At 43.8% G+C, this 24,110-nt stretch overlaps 1 protein-coding gene across 1 annotated transcript in view; it reads left to right on the forward strand.

The window, feature by feature from the left end:
• The window catches only part of vipr1b (vasoactive intestinal peptide receptor 1b), a 52,596-nt gene extending 30,194 nt beyond the window's left edge, over nucleotides 1–22,402 (forward strand). Inside the window, exons 6-12 of the mRNA XM_056583692.1 lie at nucleotides 11,237–11,396; nucleotides 11,559–11,619; nucleotides 11,891–11,963; nucleotides 17,689–17,780; nucleotides 18,273–18,402; nucleotides 20,585–20,626; nucleotides 21,687–22,402. Coding sequence (XP_056439667.1) covers nucleotides 11,237–11,396; nucleotides 11,559–11,619; nucleotides 11,891–11,963; nucleotides 17,689–17,780; nucleotides 18,273–18,402; nucleotides 20,585–20,626; nucleotides 21,687–21,878 — 750 coding nt within the window. The 3' untranslated portion in view covers nucleotides 21,879–22,402. The remainder of the gene's footprint in view (nucleotides 1–11,236; nucleotides 11,397–11,558; nucleotides 11,620–11,890; nucleotides 11,964–17,688; nucleotides 17,781–18,272; nucleotides 18,403–20,584; nucleotides 20,627–21,686) is intronic.
• Nucleotides 22,403–24,110: the final 1,708 nt, after the last annotated feature.

A 24,110-nucleotide genomic window follows, 5' to 3' on the forward strand; every position in this document is an offset into this window, starting at 1 on the left:
CCGGTGGTATCTAATAAATCGCTCTCTAATCAATACTTCATTCACTGCCTCTTCCGTGGGCATTACAATATTATGAATTGTTCTCCGAAGTCTCTGGTACTTCCATAATTAGTTTAGGCAAGGCAAGGCAAGGCAACTTTATTTATATAGCACTTTTCATACACAAGGCAGACTCAAAGTGCTTCACATATAAACATTGTTATACATTAAAAAAGAAAAGAAAACATATGCAAAGAAATGAGTAAAATAGAAAGTTAAAAAGGCTTTTTAGTAAGTAAAATTGAAAGTGAGTTAAAAAGGCATTTTAGTAAAATAAAGCTAAAGTATTTAAGATTTAGCAGAAAGCTAAAGCAAACATAAAAGTCTTCAATCTTGTTTTGAAGGTGCTCAGAGTTGGGGCAAGTCTTAAATCCTCAGGGAGTTTATTCCAGCTATTTGTTGCATAGTAACTAAATCCTGCTTTCCCATGTTTCGTGTTTACTCGGGGGATAATTAACAGATTGGTCTCAGAAGATCTTAGTGTTCTAGAAGGCTTATGTAGTGGAAGCATATCAGTTAAATATTTTGGGCCTAAACCATGTAGGGATTTATAGGTTAGCAACATGATTTTAAAATCAATTCTCTGACCTACAGGAAGCCAATGTAACGATTTAAGAATTGGTGTAATATGTTCAAATTTTTTGGTCTTTGTTAATACTCTAGCAGCAGCATTCTGAACAAGCTGAAGCTTCCTTAGAGTTTGTTTTGGGAGACCTGTAAGGAGACCATTGCAGTAATCAAGCTTACTAGTGATAAAGGCATGTACAAGTTTTTGTAAGTCTTCTGTGGACATGAGCCCTCTAAGTCTTGCTACATTTTTAAGGTGATAATATGCAGATTTTGTAACTGATTTGATGTGACTTTCGAAATGTAAATCAGAATCCATGATAACCCCTAGGTTTCTGGCTTTGATTGAGGTTTTCAGGGACAGAGAGTGAAGGTGTTGGGTTACTTTAAGCCTTTCCGTTTTAGCACCAAATACAATTATCTCTGTTTTATCCTCATTTAGCTGAAGGAAATTTCGGCACATCCAGTCTTTCACTTGCTCAATGCACTGGCACAGCAGATCTATGGGCCGATAGTCATTTGGTGATAGCGATACATAGATTTGCGTGTCATCAGCATAGCAATGATGGTCAATATTGTTATTATGCATGATTTGCCCTAGTGGGAGCATGTAGATGTTGAATAAAGAGGGTCCTAAGATCGAACCTTGTGGGACTCCACACATCACGTTGGTTGATTCTGATACAAAGTCGCCGATGGAAACAAAGTAGTTCCTATTTTGTAGGTAGGATCTGAACCAATTTAAGACTGTGCCTGAAAGCCCCACCCAGTTTTCTAACCTGTCCAAGAGTATTGTATGGTCTACAGTGTCGAATGCAGCACTGAGGTCTAGTAGCATTAGTATTGAGGTTTTGCCAGAGTCTGTGTTAAGACGGATGTCGTTTACAACTTTAATGAGGGCGGTCTCAGTGCTGTGCAGGGGTCGAAATCCTGATTGGAAGGTGTCATAACAACCAGTTGATGCCAGGAAGTGATTAAGTTGCTGGAGGACAACTTTCTCAATGATTTTACTTATGAAGGGCAGATTTGATATTGGTCTGTAGTTGTTAATAATAGAGGTATCTAGGCTCCGCTTTTTTAAAAGGGGTTTAATAACTGCAGTTTTCAGGGCTTTTGGGAAGTTGCCTGACTGGAGAGAGTTGTTAACTATCTGCAATATGTCTATTGCTAGGCAGTCAAAAACATTCTTAAAGAGGTTGGTAGGTAAAGAATCAAGGCAACAGGTGGATGGCTTTAGTTGTGTAACAGTTTCCACAAGAGTTTTAGAGTCAATAACATTAAAGCATGCCATCCCTGCCACGTTACTTTTGCCTGAACAGGGTGGTAGTCCAACATTTTTGTTTGAAGTGGAGATATTGATGGCGCGTCTGATGCCTTCAATTTTATCAGTATAAAAAGCTGCAAACTCATTGCATTTCTGCGTGGAATGGAGATCAGGTGGAATTTGTGTTGGGGGGTTGGTCAGTCTGTCAACAGTTGCAAATAGGGTTTTTGCATTATTATTATTGGATTTAATGATATTGGAGAAAAATGTTTCTCTAGCACTTTTTAAGTCAGAATTGTAGGCACGGAGGCTCTCTTTGTAGATATCATGGTGAATTTGAAGTTTTGTTTTACGCCAGATGCATTCAACCTTCCTGCATTCTTTTTTCTGTGCTGTTACAGAGGCAGCTTTTCTCCAGGGTGCCTTTTGCTTTCCAGAAATCGTTTTAACCTTATAAGGTGCAATGACATCCATGATTTTCAAAATTTTCAAATTAAAGTTTTCTACAAGATCATCAGCAGAACATGGGTTGAGAGGCGGTAGTAAGGAGATGGCCTTTCTAAAAAGTACATACGATTCTTCATTGATATACCGTTTTTTGACAGTATTTGATTTTGTCTGTATGTCGGGAATAAACGATATATTAAAGAAAACACAAAAGTGGTCATACAAGGAAGGATCAGTCACAGAGAGATCAGAAACATTGAGGCCCTTTGTGATAACCAGGTCTAGAGTGTGGCCCTTACAATGAGTAGTCTCTTTCACATGTTGGGACAGTTCAAATGTGTCCAAAATGGTAAAAAGTTTTTTTGCACACTTGTCATTCAAATCATCAGTATGAAAATTGAAGTCACCAGTTATAACTAGACAGTCAAAGTCTGTGGAGATGCTAGACAATAATTCTGTGAATTCATCGAAAAAATTTGCAGAGTATGTGGGTGGCCTGTAAATAATTAATAGGAGAACTCTGGGGGAGCATTTCAATACAGCACAAAGGTATTCGAATGATGGAAAATCACCAAATAACATCTGTTTCCCCTGAAAATCATTTTTAAATATAACAGCAACCCCTCCACCTCTTTTTCCAGATCTACATGCATCAAAAAAGTTATAGTTGGGAGGAGCTGTCTCTATCAGAACGGTTGCACTGTTATTTTGTTCCAGCCATGTTTCAGTTAAAAACATAAAATCCAGTTTAGAGGTGGTAATAAAATCATTAACTAAAAATGATTTGTTATTAAGAGACCTAACATTAAGTAGACCCATCTTGATGGTGTTGTTGATAGGCTTTAAGGTTGTTTTTGGTTTGGAGGAAATATGTAAGAGATTTGTGAGGTTAGCAGTGTGTCTACGTTTCCCTTTGTTTACTCTCTTAGTGGTTATAGCAGGAATGCAAAAGTTGCCATGTTTTGACATAGGCAACCTTGGGTTCAGCAGATTATGCGAAACGTCCTTTATACTTTGTCTACGGCTGAACCCTTTTTTGTCTCAGTAATACTCAGGACTACTATCAGTATAGGGGGCGGGGGGCTGGGGCGCCCTCCGCTTTGGTGTTATCAGCCTGTGGGAATGACCTGGCGATGCTATCATTGACACAGATGCAAGTTTGATGCCTACATATTCCTGTTTCTTAAATTCAGCTGGAAAATCGCAAAGGGAGGAGACAGTGGAGCTGGAGTTGTTGTGGCTATGGGAGAGATGAGGAGGAGGGTGGCCGTTCCTCGCCAAGCCAGCATCAGCGATGGGGGAGGGCACGGTGTCCATGGTGTCGGGCAGGCTGTTGTCTCTCTTCAAGGTCTTTGGTCTGTAATGCAGAGGAGGGGGGTGGCCGTTCCTCGTCAAGCCAGCATCAGCGATTGGGGAAGGCACAGTGTTGATGGCGTCGGGCGGGCTGTTGTCTCTCTTCAAGGTCTGTGGGCTGTCTGCTATCTGTGTGTCAGATAGTGGCAGAGTAGATGTGTGGGGGAGGCTGTAGTCTCGCTTCTTCTCAACCTGTGCTCTGATTGCGGCCTGTGCGTCAGACCATGGCAAGATTGTGGCCTGTGCGTAAATCGAGAAGAGAAGATTGTCCCTCAACAGTTTTGAGCCTAACCTGTTTGGGTGTAGGCCATCTGCTCTGAAAAGATATTTGCGCCCCCAGAATAAGTTGAAATTGTCAATAAAGCCCCTTCCTCTTTCATTGCAGACTCTGGAAAGCCATGTATTCAGTGCAAGTAGACGACTGAATCTGTTTATTCCCCTGTCAACTGATGGTATGGGTCCACTGATGAATGAGTTGATGTGTATTTTGTCCAGTGTATCCAATAGATCAGTGTAATCCCTCTTCAGAAGTTCTGACTGTTCTCTTTGAACATCATTAAATCCTGCATGCACAATAATCTGTGAGATTTTGGGGTTCTCCAATATGACTTTGGCTAGTTTATGGTTGATATCACTAACCATTCCATATGGGAAGATGCATGTTTTGATCTTCTTACCGGTTATATCCTTGATGGTTGAGTCTCCTATAATCAGAGTGTCTGGTTCATCTGCTTCCTCTGAGATGGGCCCTTGTTGGACGGTGGCAGACACATGCGCAGCCCGCCTCCGTGGCGACTGGTTGTTCCATGTCTGTCCGTACCGTCTGTCCGGACACATTTCAGGGGTCAGGGGTGCACAGGTGGCCGAGGCATGCGCAGCTCGCCTCCATGGCGACTGGTTCATCTTCCGTCTCTGTCCGCACTGTCCGTCCGGACGCATCTCGGGGCTCAGGGGTGCATGGGTGGCAGGCTCGTTCGTGGACTCTTGAAGTGGCAGGAACCGGTTCTTCAGTGGCAGGGTTAATTTCAGTGACGGGCTAATCCGGCTGATAACTTTAGCTTTGGGTAGTTTAGCATTTGGCGTTGAGTGATCTTGTTGATTCACTTTGGTATGTTGTTTTGGCTTAGCGCCGACTCTGTGCCAGTGAAACGCAGCTGGAACTGTCTCTCTCTTGTCCAGCTTCGGGAAGGATACAGTGTAGCTTTGATCATCTTGCTGTATCTGAGTGAGCTCAGCAAACTCACCCATCGGCACTGTATCCTGTAGGGGTCCTTTGCATTTTTCTAATGCTGCTAGTCGCGTTTCAATTAAAGCCACCCTCTGTTGCATTTTGGTGCAGTCTGTGCATTTCCCAGTCTCCGTGCCTGAGATATCCGAGTACAGAGGCATGTTGGCGATAGGAAAGTCCAAGGCTTTTTCTGCGGTCTGATCCGGGAGTAAAAAGTGCCAAAATGTATTGTTGAATCGAGCGATGGAGGATGACGAAAACAAACTATATACTGTTAGGTATTATGATCATGAAATAAAATAAGATAAAGTAGATCTAAATGATGAATTAAGTAGTTTTTTCCAATGCCTAGCGGAGCTTCGGGAAACATGACCTCTCTCTGCTGCTCTCTCTGCTCATTTAGGGCTTCGTTCCATTATTGTAACATGCTTGGCTCTGGCATGAACATAAACTGGGGAGGCCACACGCAGGGTAAAGGAATAACAATGGTTTATTGAATAAGATTGAACAGAAACTAAGGTAAGGTTAATGGGATGTGGTGTAAGTCAGTAATATGTGATGTAACCAAAAGTGTGGTGTGAGATCAGTCGTGGAAACAACCAAACAAAAGCCTAAAGCCAGCAGAGGAGAGGAGAGCCCCGGATGTTGGCACGGCAGGTCTTTTCTACCCTCCCCAATCAGCAGGGACATTGCACACACCTGATACCTGCAGACAAGAAAGGGAGGTGACAGAACAGGCAAGCAGCACAAATGGGCGGTGTCTTGAGAGACCCACCTGGGTCGTTACATGTCCCCCCCCTTAAAACAGAAGCCCACCTATGTGGGATTCTGCCACTATTCCAACTACAAACACAGCATTTTAACCCTACGTGATTAAACTAACCCCACTCCCGAAGTAACAGCCCACACACACACACACCACACTTCCAGGGCCATGGCCACCCTTTAAAGAAAAAACTAGAAAAAGAAAGAACAAGTGACCGTAATTCACCCCTTTGACTGATTGGCATATGACCCAATAGGTCATCGAGTCTTTAACATTTCTGAATTTTTTAGTCTCGGCCGTATCACACAGTCATCGGGACCAGCATAGTCCTCCTCCCCAGCTGCCTCCTGCTGGGAAGGAGCGCAAGTCACACCCCCCATGACTAGCGCGGTCAGCTCACTACTGGAGGAATAGTATGGCCTTAACAAATGTATATGACACAGTTGAGACGGTTTCCTCCGATCTGGAGTGGCAATCACGTAATCTCGCTCAGTGACTTGCCGGACAATAGAGTGAGGACCAGAGAACTTAGCCCGAAAGGGAGAACCAGGCACCGGCAACAATGCCAACACCTCTTCCCCCGGACTAAATACTCTTGACTCAGCTCGGCGATCAAAAACCTTCTTCATACGCGTTTGTGCTTTGGACATATTTTTGGTAGCACACTTCCAAGCTAGAAGCAGTCGGCGTCGGAAGCCGTTGATGTAATCTATTAGATTGACCGGTGGCTTCGTTTCCTCCAAGCCATCTTTTCGGGCTAAAACGACTTCGTTACGGGACAGTGACTGTGCTAGGTTTGGCAACGATGGGATCGCAGGTTTGGCTGACTCTGCGAGACTCCTGGCTCGAGTCACCGCGCACGCAGTAACCACCTCAGGGAATTCCTCCACACTCTCATGCTTCTTTGTAGCCTCGGCAGGTTCAGTTGATACTACCGGTGTCACTGGCTCACTCAACCATACTCTGTCTCCAGCCAAATTGTTGCCCAAAATCATTTGTACACCAGGTACAGGTAAAGCCAAGCGAACACCTACAATGACATCCCCCTGCACAAGATCGGAACTCAGTGCGATCCTATGCAGGGGAACGGACATGGTTTGCATACCTATGCCCCGAATGAGAACATTTTTACCAGTATTCGACTGGACTGAAAATGGCAAAGCGGATTCCACTACAAAACTCTCCGTTGCCCCAGTATCTCGCAAGATCTTAATAGGCCTTCTATCAGTGCTGCCCACTAGGGAAACAAAACCGTCTGTGATGAACGGGCCATAACTCCCACTGACCTGTCCATCACAAGACTCAGTGATCCACTGTCTCTCTACTGGGTCCTCAAGTAGGCCTACTTCACAGCCTGAGCCACCCGCAAGGTTTGTGTCATCTGATGGACTACTCTTTATCTGTACCCCTATATTCGTGTTGTTTGACTGGCGCACTGGAGCAGCGCAACCTACCCCCTGCGCATGGTTCGACAGATATTTATTCTTATTTCGATTCCCTGGGCATTCTCCCTTCCAATGACCTTTTTCCAGGCAATAATGGCATTGGCTATCAGGGCCAGGTTTAATACGATTTGAGGGATCTTGTTTCACCGGATACTGACTGTTCTGATTTAACTGAGCGCTTTGGTCAACAAGTGAACGATTCGACCACTGTTCATCTCGAGAGTACTGATACTTACTCTGTGAATAATCTCTATCCCTAGACTTATGAGTTAAGACATACTCATCAGCCAGTATGGCAGCCTGAGCAGCAGTTTCAACCTTATGCTCACACATAAAAGTAGCAAGACGTTCCGGAAGGATGTATTTAAACTGTTCAAGGACAATCAAATCACTTAATTTTTCATATGAATCCACTTTTATGGAAGAGCACCAGCGGTTAAAAAACCCAACCAACTCTCTCGCCACCTCTGAATACGTCTGTCGCTCTGTTTTTTTCCAATTGCGAAACCGCTGTCTATAGAACTCTGGCACTTGTTCATACGCTCTTAAAACCGCCTCCTTAACACTGCGATATATTTTCCGCTCAGTCACCGACAAAGCTACATATGCGTCTTGAGCTCGGCCAGAAAAAACGGTTTGGAGCAAAAGGGTACGTTCAGAATCGCTCCAACCGCGCTCATCAGCAAGGCCTTCAAAAAGAGAAAAGAAAATATCAGGATCCCGGTCATTGAATTTTGGTAAAAACCTAATCATATGGGAGAGGTTTCCCTCTGCGCCCATCCCACCCGACGACCCAGTACCACCATCCTGTATTTTCCCGTCAGCTATTAATCTCAGTCGCTCTCTCTTTAGTGCGTCTTCCCTCTCTTCCTGCCTTTCCTGTTGCCTAAGTTTTTCAATTTCAACTTCAAAACGCCTCTCCTCAAACACAAGCTCTCTTTCACGCATTCTATCATGTTCTGCGGCCTCCCAGCGTCGTTGTTCATTTTGAAGCTTTAAAAGCTCCATCTGCTGCTCAAACGTCAACGGATTATTATCTAAAAGTTGACTGTCTGACCCAACGCGCTCGGGAGTAGAGTAGTCTGTCAGAATAGGCTTGGCAGGGTTAACCAAAGTAATGAACAATTCTCTCAGTTTCTCTTTCACCTTGTTTTTTAACTGTTCCTTTTTCCAGTCCCTTGGCAGTTCTCGTTCAAAGTGATAATGCTCAGCCACCTCTCGTAATTGTTCTTTAGTTAATCCCTCCAAAAAAACTTCAGAGGGATTTGCAAAGAATTCATCCATCGATTCTGTTTTACTCATTTTCTCCCAACGTCGAAAACTTGAATGGCTTCCAATGCCTAATTATTTAGCGTCATACAAGATAATTCAGACCAGCACTCAATTGGAAGCACAGGTGCACCACCACCCCAAAATCAACCCGCAACCAAAGAGCAGCCCCGCATCTACCTTAAACCCCCTTGCCCTAACTATTTCTAAGTCTAGTCTTCTGTGTGCCCACATGCAATTGAGTTGCCGAAGCAACCCCAGCGCGTTCGACACACGAAAAAGGACAAACAAAATAAAAAGGCAAAGAAACAAACGGCGTTAGGCGCCCTTCAGCTGCGCAGGGGTTCACGATAGCTCGGTAGGTCTAACCTACCATCCCCCACCCAGTTACCAAGTACACCTGTTCCCCCCCAATCAAGCGCTGCCTGCACAGCCAGGTCGCGTTGCAGCCACAACACCTGCAACGCTGCAAGAACCCAAATGGCCTCCCTCCACGGCAAACCAACATACAAAATCTCGGCCAAATCAAATCACAATCAACCCAACCAACCAACCAAACCATGCGTGGGTCTCCCCAATTCTGATAACTAAACTGCGCAGGTACTTCACACCATGCCAGCAAGAATCTTTAATTTTAATTTAGCACTACAAAAACCACACTATGCTCCCCAATAGCCAATAGTGGGAATCAAAAATTTAACTTCTACATACCAATTTCCAGGTTCCAAAAGCACGGACGAGCCCCCATATGTAACATGCTTGGCTCTGGCATGAACATAAACTGGGGAGGCCACACGCAGGGTAAAGGAATAACAATGGTTTATTGAATAAGATTGAACAGAAACTAAGGTAAGGTTAATGGGATGTGGTGTAAGTCAGTAATATGTGATGTAACCAAAAGTGTGGTGTGAGATCAGTCGTGGAAACAACCAAACAAAAGCCTAAAGCCAGCAGAGGAGAGGAGAGCCCCGGATGTTGGCACGGCAGGTCTTTTCTACCCTCCCCAATCAGCAGGGACATTGCACACACCTGATACCTGCAGACAAGAAAGGGAGGTGACAGAACAGGCAAGCAGCACAAATGGGCGGTGTCTTGAGAGACCCACCTGGGTCGTTACATTATTATATTGCCAAACATGCTCGCTAGTGCACCTGTCATAGCTATGCTGCTGTGTCCTGTTCCCGCCTAACCATTGGTCTCGCTGACAGGGGCGTCGCTGTCAACCTTGGCTTTTCCACGGAAAAGGTCGGTTAATTTAGCACATTTGGCTGCGTCTTGCTCTAACATTTTTTTCCTTTTCAACCTCAACTTCTGAGCGCCACCCAATTATTTTGTCTCTCCACCACCTTTTTTCCTTTTTGACATTTTCGTATTTCTGTGTAACTTCAGTGAGATCAACGAGAAGTACCGGGTAAGTGACCCGGCCGTGTGTCAGGCTGAGCCAATCAGAAATGACAGACCACGGAGCAGTCCAAGTTGGGAGGGGCCGTTCGGCCGCTCGCTTTGGCCGCTCGCTTTGCCCCCATGCACTGTGGGGGTGCTCCCCCCTCTAAATTGACAGTAATACATCGGCCCCGTTTCACCGTCAGGCAAGAGCTCCGTTTCGCGCTGTAAGTAAATATCCGGCAGCAGGCCACCCCAAATCACAGCTTACTTAACTTTTTCATATTTTTTTTACATCTTTTACAACAAAAAAAATATATAAATATATAATAATAAAATAAAAAAATAAAAATCTAAAAGAATTACGGCCGGCCGGCTCGGCCTGAAATCCTCCGGCCGTTCGGGAAATCTCCCGAACCTCACGATGGCCAGTCTGCCCCTGCCTGAAATTCATCAGGCAATCAACATTCCACTTTCAACATTCATTCGTTTCTAAGAATCGGTCTGCCAAGACACAAAATGGCATTAAGGGGAACTTCTTCTTTAACCATTTTTCCTTCATAATGAACTCTGTCATATCAATATTTCTTCCGTTAGTGTTCTTGACAACAAATGTTTAATTTCCCCAGAAGATTTTTCAGGTATTTGCTTTTAAGAAAACCCTTAATTAATTTGAGAAATGTTTCCTTGGAGTGTTCTGGATGTTGTGTGCTTATCAATAGACATTTTGACCATGTGAATGAGGCTACATTTCAGGTTTGTCAGTGGCTCAATGGGGTAATGCATTGTACTGGTGATCCTTAGTTTGGGAGATGAATCAGACATGAATGAATTAGACAATTATGAACATGCTGAAAATGACATTCGGCCATTCCTATGCAGCCCAGTCACCTGAAAGCCGAGGCACAGTATGCCATTAAGGGCAACATCAACATCTTTCCTTCATAATTATATGTCATATTTATATCTTCCATTAATGTGTTCTTGACTTTTCGTTTTGCTCGGACCCCGTTAATCACGGCTAGCGGTTATATTTTTACTTGAATCCTGTTTTACTTCCATTCTTATCTCTACTTTCAATATTAGCTAAGATTTTACTGTTTACTGTTATTGTTTACTTTTTATAGTTAGCAAAGAGTTTATTGTTTTATCTTATATTGTATATATATTGTGTTGTGTTTCTGTAAGCTACTGGAAATTCAATTTCCTTCAGGGTGTCATCCCAAAAGGATCAATAAAGTCTAAGTCTAAGTCTATGCGCGCATTGGCGTGTGTGTATTTGTGTGTGCATTTGTACGCGGGCACGTGCGTGTTTGTGTGGGTGCGTGTTGTGTGCGTGTTTGTATGTGTGTGCGTGCATGCGTGTGTGTGTGTGTGTGTGTTTGCGTGTGTGTGTTGTGTACTTGTGTGCGTGTTTGTTGGTGTATGCATGTGCCTGTTTATAATTGTGTCTATGTGCTTGTGTGTGTGTTTAGAGGCTGTTGGGCTGCAAGGTGGCGATGGTGTTCTTCCAGTACGGCGTCATGGCCAGCTTCTTCTGGCTGCTGGTGGAGGGGCTTTACCTCCACGCCCTATTGGCTGTCTCCTTCTTCTCCGAGAGGAAGTACTTCTGGGCCTATATTCTGATTGGTTGGGGTAAGAATGGTTGTCCAATCAGGCCTTTTTACCACACTGCAAACAAAAATAGGAACTTGACCTTTAGAGGCAGTATAGATGCACAACAGGAAGTGACAGGCAGCGAAATTGATGGAAGAACGTGTCTAGATTGTGTTCATACGTTTGTCATTGTGTCTCCAGGAGGGCCGATGGTCTTCATCACAGCTTGGACCATCGCAAAGGCCAAGTACATCGATGTGGGGTAGGAACCGGCCCAGACCGGAATGAGTGTGTCCTGGAGTGACAGAACAAACCCAAAGTGGAATGAGTGTGTTCTGGAGTGACAGAACAAACCCAAACTGTAATGAGTGTGTCCTGGAGTGACAGAACGGGTCAAAACTGTAATGAGTGTGTCCTGGAATGACAGAACCGGACAAAACTGGAATGATGTGTCCTGGAGTGACATAACGGGCCCTAACCCGTTGTTACCTAGAGTGATGCTGGACTGACTTGTGTTTGTTTTCCTGTGCCAGGTGCTGGGATATCATCGAGAACTCGGATGGGTTCTGGTGGATAATTAAAACTCCCATACTGGTCTCCATTTTGGTACGTTCCCACTAACGTACACACATTCTTCATTCTTTATCAATGTTTACTATATCATCAAAGACAGAATCCGAAAGATAAATTCAGATTTTTGGCATATAGTCCAGGCAAACTCAGATTTGACTAGGAAAAAATTGCAAATGAAATATAGCTAATTTGCATAAATCCAATATGGGTGCAAAATTCCATAATTTGCTCTGACAAGGCAAAAAAATCTAAAATCTGTTTTTTTGGACACCAATATTATTTGGAAATATGGTTAATTTATTTTTGATGAAATTCTCATTTGCAATAATCCAATATGGCTGCCAAAAATCTAAATTTCCCATATTTTTGCTCTCAGAAGACATCTTCAACTGATTCTAATTAATACAATATTGCTTTGGTACACCAGGATTCATTTGAACTATATTGCAATTTGAGTGTGGTGGTGGAGTAATGTACCTCCAACAAGAACTTACTGGAAATCTCCACCGGACTTCAGACACCAGAGGACATCAGCATGACTGCTTTGGTTGCCTGGAGGGGAAGAGAGGGTCATTCAAACAGTGCAGGGGGGTGACTAAAGAGTTCATACTTGATGGCACACAATGATGGAAGATCTTATGGTTGCTCTCCCAAGGTTACCAGTCTCTTGAATATCAGCTGTGGGTCCACCTTTATGGATTCTCCTTTGATCTTCACAGCTGATCTTGATCAAAGTGTCATCGTTTGGTCAGCCTTCCGCAATATGAACTCTTGAAGCATTCTCGATGAAGGGATCTCTGTCTCAGAGATGGCTGATCAAGTCTAGTCTGTCACTGAAATCTCTCTCCTGTCTGGCCTTCGACATATCTTTGTGCTGTTCGCTGGTTTCATAAGATGCACCACTGAACTTCTGCATGGCATCTTTGAGTTTTGCACAGGCAGGCATCTTCATGACCCAAATTAAGCGTTGATTCTCTGTCATGCCCTTTCCTTGTGTCGGGGCCCGTGCGTCTTATAACTTCTCATCATCACCTGTTCAATAATGAGGTCTGTGAACAGTCCCCCCCAATACGCCGCACCACATGATATCCTTCCACAAATGATGGACATCTGGGTGTTTCAGTCAGATTAATCATCTAATGAAGGTATACAAATGCAGACTTTGCATATAGCCTATGTCCGGCTGCTTCAAAGTATGGCAGCATTTCATGTACCGATTAAATGTGCAATTTCCAGTTGCATGTCCGTTCAGCTTTAAGTAACCTTCGAAGGATGTCCACCATATCGAGATATTGGACCCATCATTTTGCTGTCCGTGTAGTCATCGTTTCCTTCTTCTCGTTTATTTTACCTTGGATTGTCACCAATGCTTCTGCTGAACACACTTCTACCGCAGATAATGTACCAGACATTGCACCATCATACAGTTTCGCTGCTGCTGTCAAGTTGGTTGTGAATATATCTCGTTGTGTGTCTTGTATCCCTTCATAATTTCCGTCAGGATCAGATGTAGTTATTTGGTCTTCAGATTCCTCAGCTGTCTCCTGGGTTGGTACTGGTACATTGTATGCATCTGCAACAAGAATGGGGTTGAGTGCAGCACCTTCTAGCACAGTGGTTTTCAAACTGTGGGGCGCGCCCCCCCTGGGGGGCGCCAGAGTTCTTCAGGGGGGGCGCGACGTGAGAAAAAAATAAACCTGAAGAAAAACCTGAAAGTCGATGATTCAAATCATCAATCGTACTTCAACTGTAGAAGTAACCTAACCAGGGGCGCTGCCTGGCGGGGAAAAGTGGTACTGATTCTAAGGGCCCAGCCCAACGCAGCACGGCCCACGGCCCGCGGATGGCAATTAATAATATAATATTAATATTCTTTCATAGGGCCCAAAATTCCTGGCAGCGCCCCTGAACCTAACTAAATCAATTTTCAACCGTTTATCTTCGTGCAAACCATTTAACAAATCTACACACTTGTATCTTCAATAATATCGAAACAGAATTTCGATATCATTTAAAATTTCTTCAGAACCACCGTTTTAGTTTCATACCGCTTCGTTTTCAGCTGTTTTCATTGAAGACGTCTGCCCATTCTGATACACCTAGTTCTAGACATCGTAACTCATTCATTTTTCAACCGTTTACCATCGTTCAAACCATTGAACAAATCTACACACTTGTATCTTCAATACTATCCAAACGGAATTTTGATAGCATTTATACTTTTTTCAGAATCACAGTTTTAGTTTCAAACCGGCATCGTTTTCAGTTGCTTATAATAATTTAGGTCACCATAGCAACGCCGGTAAACAAACCCCGCCGAATAGTCGAATCTCTGGACTGAAAAAGCAGATCTGATTCGACTCTGAAAATTCAGAGTCGGGGACCCTGAATGAATCTGTGTAAACTGGCACAAAGATGTTGTAATGTTTCAGAAATATGTTTAAAATGTTAAAAAAATATGTTTCAAATGTTTTAAAATTATGATCAGAGATGTTTAAAATGTGTAAAATAATTAAGATAGCTTTCAAAACACAGGTCTTTAGAAAAAAGATATTTGGAGGGGGGGGGGCTCAGCTGAATTTTTTCTCTGAGGGGGGGCTCACTCTCTCACACTTTGAAAACCCCTGTTCTAGCATATGGCCACGCACTGCCCTTTACACAGCCTTGCAAGTCATCATGTGGCTGACTGTGTTGACAAAAGGAACACATAAAATCCTTTTTAGGTCTTTAGTGACATGGAAAAGGAACACATAAAGTACTTTATATGTCTTTATTGACATGGAAAAGAAGCACAAAAGGTATTTTCTAGGTCTTTAGTGACATGGAAAACGAACACATAAGGCCCTATCTTGCACCCAGCGCAATTTACTTTCTACAACGACTCATGAATCGTTGCTAGTTTGCAGCCGGTGTAAGTACCATATTGGCTCGGCTACCAGATCGGCTCGGGGTCCGTCGTCTGCTGATTACGTCACACAATACGCTATCTACAGCAATAAGGTCTTTTATGGCTTAAATTAAAGAGCCTGTAATGATCTTTCATTTTGAACATAGACCATTCCCAACCTATCTTTATGGATAGTTTTCTTCTAAAAACAAAACATCCCTCGGAATCATCTTGGCTGTTAAGATAAGCCGTCCGTGTTGCCAGATTGGGCACATTTTCAGCCTGATTTGGCTACTTTGAATCACGTTAGGCTGGAAAAACGGGACATATGCCCAATCTGGCAACACAAACCGAAACTAGACAGACCTACTCGCGCTCACACATGTGCTCGCTGTGGTTGCTATGACGACAGCCAGAGCTACAGCACAAAACAGCCAATCACAACTGTCCCTTAGCAGCCAATCACAATGTAGCCTACGCCCATTCAAGCGTACAGCCAATGATATTGTGTAACGTAATCAGCAGACGACGGACCCCGAGCCGATCTGGTAGCCGAGCCAATATGGTACTTACACCGGCGCAAAGCTTATTTTCCCCCGCAGCAAAATCGAGCCACTAAACTTCGCCCTGAGAGGCGTGTCGGCGAAAAGCGAGGCGTTCTCCAGCGCAAATAATACATGGTGCTGTCTTACAGATCGATTTTGCAATTGCGCAACTGACCGAATGGCACAGTTGGTGTTGCTATTTTGACGTGTCAAGGCAGGTCGGAACGTAAAATAAGCTTACACATACGTAGGCTATACACAGCACAAACATGCAAAGAATTACCCTGATTTAAATATTATGATGTCAAAGATTGTTCATAAACGTGAAACTGCATAGAAATAGCATGTGGATTGTTGAATCATTTTCAATAGGGGCTGCATGAATGAACACTGTAGTAGGCTATGCCATGCGTTAAAATAATAATAACAATAAACTCAAGCAAAGTACATCCCAGCCTTCCAAAACCAAATCTGTTTTTAGGGTAAATGATAAGGTTGGTTAAATTATTTGGGAAAGAACAGCTGATACAGCGGTAATAAGTTGTACTTTTAAATCAATGCATCTGCAAACACCGTACAGCAAACACATATTTTCTTGACACAGACACCGTGTACAAGCCCATAACTTTTAGGATTGAGGGTAGTTTTACCACGAGAGAATGTTTAAAAGAATGAATGAATGCGGGTGATGCTTGGCGCGTGTGTGTCTGTTTAAACACATGCAAACTAAACACGTAGGCTAACACATAATACAGTCCATAGCAATATATATTAATTGGGGGACACATGCATATTATGAACACAAGTTGATACGATAATGTATACAATACTGGTAAGAAACAATGTTTGTTAATGTATTGCCGCATATCATTAAATAGACTCACAGTTGCGGCCACAGGACCGCATATCATGTGTATGTTAAGTTCTCTTTGCCGAAATTGACATGACGACTCAGTGTTTCTGAAGTTATAGAAGAAAGTTTGAAATTCATTTGGTCATGCATCTGTCTCAGGGGAGACTGCAAACTCGCTGTCAAAATGTCAACTTGTCAGTTTCAAATGCGCTCCCTTAACGGGGATGGGAGATGGCGCTCTCATTGGTTTATTGCATGTTAAGCCCAAACCACACGTACGGGTAATTAAGCTACTTCAGACCAGCCATTTTTAGATTTGCGTCGGGCGCAAGAGTCATTTATCCGCCGATATATTAGCAACAGCGCCAGAGACCCGCTCACAAAGCTACTTCCGTTTTGCGCTTCTCACTTGCGTTTCGACCGTTAAAATAGAGCCCATAAAGTCCTCTTTAGGTCTTTAGGTCATGGAAAAGGAACACATAAAATACTTTTCAGGTTTGTAATGACATGGAAAAGGAACTCATAAAGTACTTTTTAGGTCTTTAGTGCCATGGAAAGGAACAGATTAAGTACTTTCTAGGTCTTTATTGGCATGGAAAAGGAACACAAAGTACTTTTTATGTCTTTAGTGACTTGGAAAAGGAACACAAGCATAAAGCGAAAGCCTTGTCCTATTATTCCCTGAGTCTCAGCAGTCTTTTTCCAGCAGACTATATTAAAAACACACAAACGCTTTTGTGTTTTGATAAAGCTCTCTGACGTCTATTATTCATGTGTGATGCATGTTTTGATGGCCTCTTTTCAAGGCTTCTGTCTCTCGGCCCATTACTCAGGAGGGTACTTGGCCGGGCAGGTTCTGCTTTGTTATTTGGTGCTAGGCCTACCATTTCGACCTGGCCTCAGCAGTATCTCCTGAGCTTTCTGGGGCGGCCGGACAGTGGTGGAGAAAGCTTGGGCCACCGCCGTGGACGCTAATCCCATTTGGATGCCAACATTTTCATTAAACGTTTCTTTATTATTCGATACGATATGGTACAATAGTACTTTATTCTCAAAGCAAGTCTGAAATTTGTCTTTCATCCCAGCAGCTATATTTACAAACATCACAGACAAGACAAGGACATCAAAAACAGGACATCCAGATAGGACCCACAAATATAATAAAAGTATCTAAATGAAGACACCTGCTTGATTTTTTTCTTGATGGATTACACAAGCCAAATACAATCTCTTCTGTTTTCTCTGAAGTTTATTATTGTCTTTAAACCTTCTTCCAGACTGGCGATATCACCTTAAGGGTGAAACCTCTTTCCAACTATACATGGCTCTCAACTTCTATCTTAAAACATTATTTGAAATGGATGACATTTTCATATATATGTATATAAGAAAAAAAGATTCTTATGAAGAATCATTTTTTTTCTTTGTAGCATGCTTCATAATTTCTTCCCATCTCTTGCAAATGTTGTGCAGATGAACTTCTTCCTCTTCATCTGTATCATTCGAATACTTCGTCAAAAGATCAACTGCCCGGATATAGGAAGAAACGAGTCAAACCAGTATTTGTAAGTTAATTTGAATGTTTCTTTCCTATTGCAACCTGTATTATTTCCTTGTCTTCTTCTTCTTCTTCTTCTTCATTAGTTATAATGATGGTAACCCTATGGTGTATTATTTATGTCCTAGTCCAAACTTGGTCCTCATTCTGTGGAGGTTAACGCGATGTACAAGTTTATTTTAGAAGTGTACAGGCAGTTATCTCTAAGGTAGCGTTTGGGTAAAGATCGATAGCCTGTGTGGGAGTTTAACATGAAACCATGGCTCATCTTAATCTCCCTGAGGCATACATTATTGGAATATTAGATTTTTCTCTGATAGGATTTCAAACACCCGGATAATACTTTGGCGTGAGTTCATTCCAAGCTGATGCTGACATCTGTTCTTCAGTCCGTCTCAACGATCGCCTGGGAAGAGGAACCCCTGTAGAGAGTTTTATCATCACCTTTAGGCTTCAACCAAACTTTCTAAGCCTCTAACCTCTTGTTCCTCTGTTACAGGAGATTGGCGAAGTCTACCCTGCTTCTGATCCCTCTGTTCGGGATCAACTTCATCGTGTTCGCCTTCATCCCGGAGCAGTTGAAGACAGAGATGCGCCTGGTGTTCGACCTGATTCTGGGATCCTTCCAGGTACACTTGGGCCCTTTTAGCATTAGCATTGTTTTAATTGATCAGTAGTGGATATTCTACTTACATTTCATTCATATTTAAGGCATTTAGCAGATGCTTTCATCCAAAGCGACTTACAAGAAGTATATTTGTCATAAAAAAGTTAAACAATATATCTAGATTAACCCATTCCCGTAAACAACAAAGGATAAAATGCTAGATAAGTACTGTAACAAAATACGACATACAATAAGTGCGTATGTTCTTGTGGTTCTGTGTAGGTCTGCTGGTATAGCATGGGGTTCGCACTGCACCGTCTCTGGGTTTCAATTTCCACTCTTCTATTCTACGGGTTTATCCAAATGGTCAGACCTTTTAAAAAAAAGCGGCCACCAAATGGCCGTCATGAATTAATTTTCACAGTGCCCTTAAAGTATCGCGCGGAACACCTCGTCCCAACTGATCCTAGAACCAGTATGGACTTTACTGGATTCATGCTGGGATTTGCAGTTTTTGGCTTGACCTTGCTTCGTGAATCTCTGTGTCCTCCTCTGTGCCACCGTTGAACCTACTGTCCCACTTTATAGTGAGCCAGCTATGCAGCTTGCAGCAGACATTGATGCTCCTTTGGATCAAGGCTTGTCAGTTTATCATACCTTTAATCAGGAAGTGTTTTGGAGTTTTTTCATGTCATCTGTCAAACCTCTTTAAGGAGCCATTGAACCCAAATCCCTTTTTATTTAGTTTTAAATATATGTCTTACATGATCGTCAACATAATAATCTATGAAACTTTATCAACATAGTAATCTATGACGGTTCTTTAGTGACGTCTGAAAGCCTTTACAGAGGCGCTCAGACGTCACTAAAGAACAACCCCTGATCAGCCCTGTTAGTCAGCATTTTCAAAATTCCATGTGTTAATCTTGCAGAAGGCCCTATTCTAGTGTTGATAGTCTCATACTCAGTGGGTTTGTACAAAACATCTTTGGCTACTCACTTGCAGAGAGCTGCTAGTCTGCGATATCATGGGTGGGAGAAGGAGAAATCAGGAGTGGTCATGTATTTGTAATGGTGTTGCTGCTTCATTAAACATTGATATAAATATTCATTAATAGTTGTCAAAGGAATCCATGAAAACATTATACTATTTTACAATCGTCTTCATCTAAAATAAACAACATTGTGAATACAAGTCGTTCACTTCTGGCTCTGTCCTGCTGAGCCGTATTCTCGGGAGCCAGCGAGCGATGGCTCATCAGGATGTAGTCAATTCCACCCTGTTGACCTAAGAGCTCATCAGGGTGAAGTCGACTCCACCCTGTGTCCTAGAGACAGAAGAGCTCATCAGGGTGTAGTCGACTCCACCCTGGAGACAGAGGAGCTAATCAGGGTGTAGTCGACTCCACACTGTCCTGTAGACAGAGGAGCACAACAGGGTGTAGTCGACTCCACCCTGGAGACAGAGGAGCTCAACAGGGTGAAGTCGACTAGGCAGGTTTGGAGCACATGGCAGTGGTCCCAGTGGATCCCTCACCCTGACAGAGTCACTGCGGTCAGCCTGCTGTTAGAGCCCGATGAGCCATGAGAGGGAGAGGAGCCAGACCACCTGACCAAGAGTACTGGTTAATTAACGAGATTAACATTCTGTCCCCACACTCCTTGTTAACCTCATGTCTCAGTTGTCCCAGACTTCTCCGCCAGCATGCGGAGTGTTTTGTAGTTACTCTGATGGTGATGGGTTGTGCTCAGCCTCACTTTGCTTTGGATAAAAGTATCTAAATGGTAATGTATCTCCTGTTAGTTTACCTTTCTGACACACTGTAATGTCATTCATAGCCGATAAATCCTTCACACATCATAAAGCGTGTGTAATCCTCCAGCAGGGCTGAGTGATATCGGGCTCATATCTAGAGTTTGTACCGTAGAGCGGGCTGATATTTACAGTGTGTACCCCAGACCGGGCTCATATCTAGAGTGTACCCCAGACCGGGCTCCTATCTAGAGTGTGTACCCCAGAGCGGACTGATAGCTAGAGTGTGTACCCCAGAACCGGCTGATATCTTGAGTGTGTACCCCAGACCGGGCTGATATCTAGAGTGTGTACCCCAGATCGGGATCAAATCTAGAGTGTGTACCCTAGACCGGGCTCATATCTATAGTGTGTACCCCAGACTGGACTGATATCTACGTGTGTTCCTCAGGGCTTCGTGGTGGCCGTGCTGTACTGTTTCCTCAACGGGGAGGTAGGTACCAGCGCATTACACACTCTAATATTCAAGTTCTGACCTGGCATTCTCACCAGGTCATGCAATGCAACAAGCACAATATTTGGCACTCACACACACACTCACACTCTAACACACACAAACATGTAGGGACCCACACTCACAGAGGTGGATGTTGGGTGTGAGGAGCGATGAGTCACTCCTCCTCAACGGGTGGAGGAGAAGTATATGGAGGGTTGTGTCTCGGGGCAGCTTCCTTGGCACTCTTTTATTTGGGGTGGGATGTGGGTTGGGGTGGGTGGAGGAGGCTGGCTGCCGCTCCAGAATATGAAGTCACTGGCTGTGTGTCGCCCATGGGAACACTGAGAAGATGCTAAAACCAAGCTCAGAGGGATTTAATGCGTTTCCATTTGTCAGGTTATTTAGAAGCCGTGCCAGAGACGACAACACATGGAACACAACATGAACCCTCCACTCTCTCTCCTCTACTCTCTCTTCCACTCTCTCCTCCACCCTCTCTCCTCCCCTCTCTCTCTTCTACTCTCTCCTCAACTCTTTACTCCACCCTCTCTCCTCCACCTCCTCTCCTCCACCTCCTCTCCTCCACCTCCTCTCCTCCACCTCCTCTCCTCCACCCTCTCTCCTCCACCCTCTCTCCTCCACCCTCTCTCCTCCACCCTCTCTCCTCTACCCTCTCTCCTCTACCCTCTCTCCTCTACCCTCTCTCCTCTACCCTCTCTCCTCTACCCTCTCTCCTCCACCCTCTCTCCTCTACCCTCTCTCCTCCACTCTCTCTCCTCCACCCTCTCTCCTCCACCCTCTCTCCTCCACCCTCTCTCCTCCACTCTCTCTCCTCCACTCTCTCCTCCACTCTCTCCTCCACCTCCTCTCCTCCACCTCCTCTCCTCCACTCTCTCTCCTCTACCCTCTCTCCTCTACCCTCTCTCCTCCACCCTCTCCTCCACCCTCTCTCCTCCACTCTCTCTCCTCCACCCTCTCCTCCACCCTCTCTCCTCCACCCTCTCTCCTCCACCCTCTCTCCTCCACCCTCTCTCCTCCACCCTCTCTCCTCCACCAGGTTCAGGCGGAGGTGAAGAGGAAGTGGCGGCGGTGGTTGCTGCAGCGCTACATGGGTTCAGACTCCACCAAGTACCAACAGCCGTCCAGCAACGGGAACACCTTCAGCACCCAGATCTCCATGCTGACCAAGTGCAGCCCCGTGACCCGCCGGGTCTCCTCCTCTGGCCCTGAGGACTCCTCCGTCATCTGACCTCCATCACCATGGAGACGTGTCAACGTGTGTGTATATATCCCCGACCACAAGGACTGCTCCGTCATCTGACCTACTGGCCGCCCCATCATGACCTATGTACCTGTGTGTATATAGATGATGACCTATGTACCTGTGTGTGCATATAGGTCAGGACCTATGTACCTGTGTGTATTAGGGCTTTGACTTTTGCCCAAAAATCATATTCGAAGTTCGTTTAATGTTCGAATATTAATATTCGAATATATTCGAATATTTATTAATAATATTTTGACCATTAAATGCCTTCAGTAAGACCTGGGCTGAATCCGAATACTTAGTACATACTATTTCTGTTCCGTGGCTACTAATTGAACGTACTACACTTCAGTGTAGTACGGTCTACAGCTATGCGTAGAACGCCTCTGAACGCTTCCGAACACCGCCGATCTCCACCGGATGTTTGGAGATGACGTATCTCCCCTCAGATGCCGGCAAAATTACTTTGATAAGTTACCTGTTTTCCGTCTTGTCATCGTTGCTATTAAAGTAAAAATGTCACCTTTTACTTAATTACTTACTTTACTATTTTACTCTTTTTAATGTCTCTTTTTTTCGCCGCTTTATACGACGTCTTTCTAAGCCGCTGTTGGTGGTGTCGGGTCAGCCATCTCTTCTTCGTTCGTTACCAGACTCCGCAGAAATCGCTGTCTAATCAATACTTCATTCACTGCCTCTTCCGTGGTCATTACAATATTATGAATAGACTGCGTCAGGTTCTCCGACGTCTCTCCCTCTTGGCCTGCCCATAACAGGTTAGAATATTAAGGGCTACCTAATATTCGTTCGAATTTTGATTTATTTTTTGATATTCTAATTATATTCGAATTACGAAGTTCGAAGTCAAAGCCCTAGTGTGTATATAGGTCAGGACCTATGTACCTGTGTGTATATAGGTCAGGACCTATGTACCTGAGTGTATATAGGTCAGGACCTATGTACCTGTGTGTATATAGGTCAGGACCTATGTACCTGTGTGTATATAGGTCAGGACCTATGTACCTGTGTGTGTATATAGGTCAGGACCTATGTACCTGAGTGTATATAGGTCAGGACCTATGTACCTGTGTGTGTGTGTGTATATAGGTCAGGACCTATGTACCTGAGTGTATATAGGTCAGGACCTATGTACCTGTGTGTGTGTATATAGGTCAGGACCTATGTACCTGTGTGTATAGTCCCTAGGTCAGGACCTATATACCTGTGTGTGTATAGGTCAGGACCTATGTGTGTGTATATAGTCCCCAGGTCGTGACCTATGTGTGTGTATATAGTCCCCAGGTCGTGACCTATGTACCTGTGTGTATATAGTCCCCAGGTCATGGGTGAAGATGGAGTGAAGTGTGTTTGATTACTTAAAAAAAAGAAAAAAATAATAACTGATTGAAATAATGTAAACACACAAAGGCACACTAAGACAAAAGGAAACGCACTTATTGGACTTTTGGAAGCTGTGAATCGATTCAGAATCATAGAAGCTAAGAATCCCAATTCATACGTGAATGTTTTTTTTCTACACTCAAACGACAAGCTTTCAACACATTAGCTCTCCTGTATTATATCCATGCCATACATGGAAGCTTTCAGACACAGGGAGGAGAGGAAAATAATTACACATTTGCGCACAAGCAGACAAAATGAGAAAATTAGGTTATGCATGTAAAATCGCTGATTATAAATATTCCATTTTCACAAGCAGCTCATCACACTTACTCACAAAAAAAGAGAAATATCAATGCATTCATTAACCAGCAACAGCTGATCCTCTTGTGTTTCCACCAGCGATGACAACTTATAGTGAACGTAGGAGGACAGGGAACGTGACAGAGGCATCCCCTCGCAGCCCAAGCCCTCTGTCAAGGGCGGTGGATGATTCGTGTTACAACGGCTAATCGCTTGATTTCCCATTGATTCCCTAAGCTTCCCTGTCAGTGAGCAACAGGAGATGTAACTTATTAGATGAGCTTTGGCTGAGAATCCAAGTGTGAAATGCAGGGAAAATAAAGAAAATCTGCTGGCGCTGCATTTTTATTTAATTATGAACTGATTGAAGAAATCACTTAAGAGGTTGACCCCTATGCTGCCTGATCCCCTACACAAATGCCCCCCTCCGCCAAACATCTTACCGGGAATAACATAATCAATACTTAGGAATCAATACTACTGGAAATGTGTCAGCTAGAGAGTAAACGG

This window comes from Gadus chalcogrammus, chromosome 23 (genome assembly GCF_026213295.1).
Source record: "Gadus chalcogrammus isolate NIFS_2021 chromosome 23, NIFS_Gcha_1.0, whole genome shotgun sequence".
Lineage (NCBI taxonomy): Eukaryota > Metazoa > Chordata > Actinopteri > Gadiformes > Gadidae > Gadus > Gadus chalcogrammus.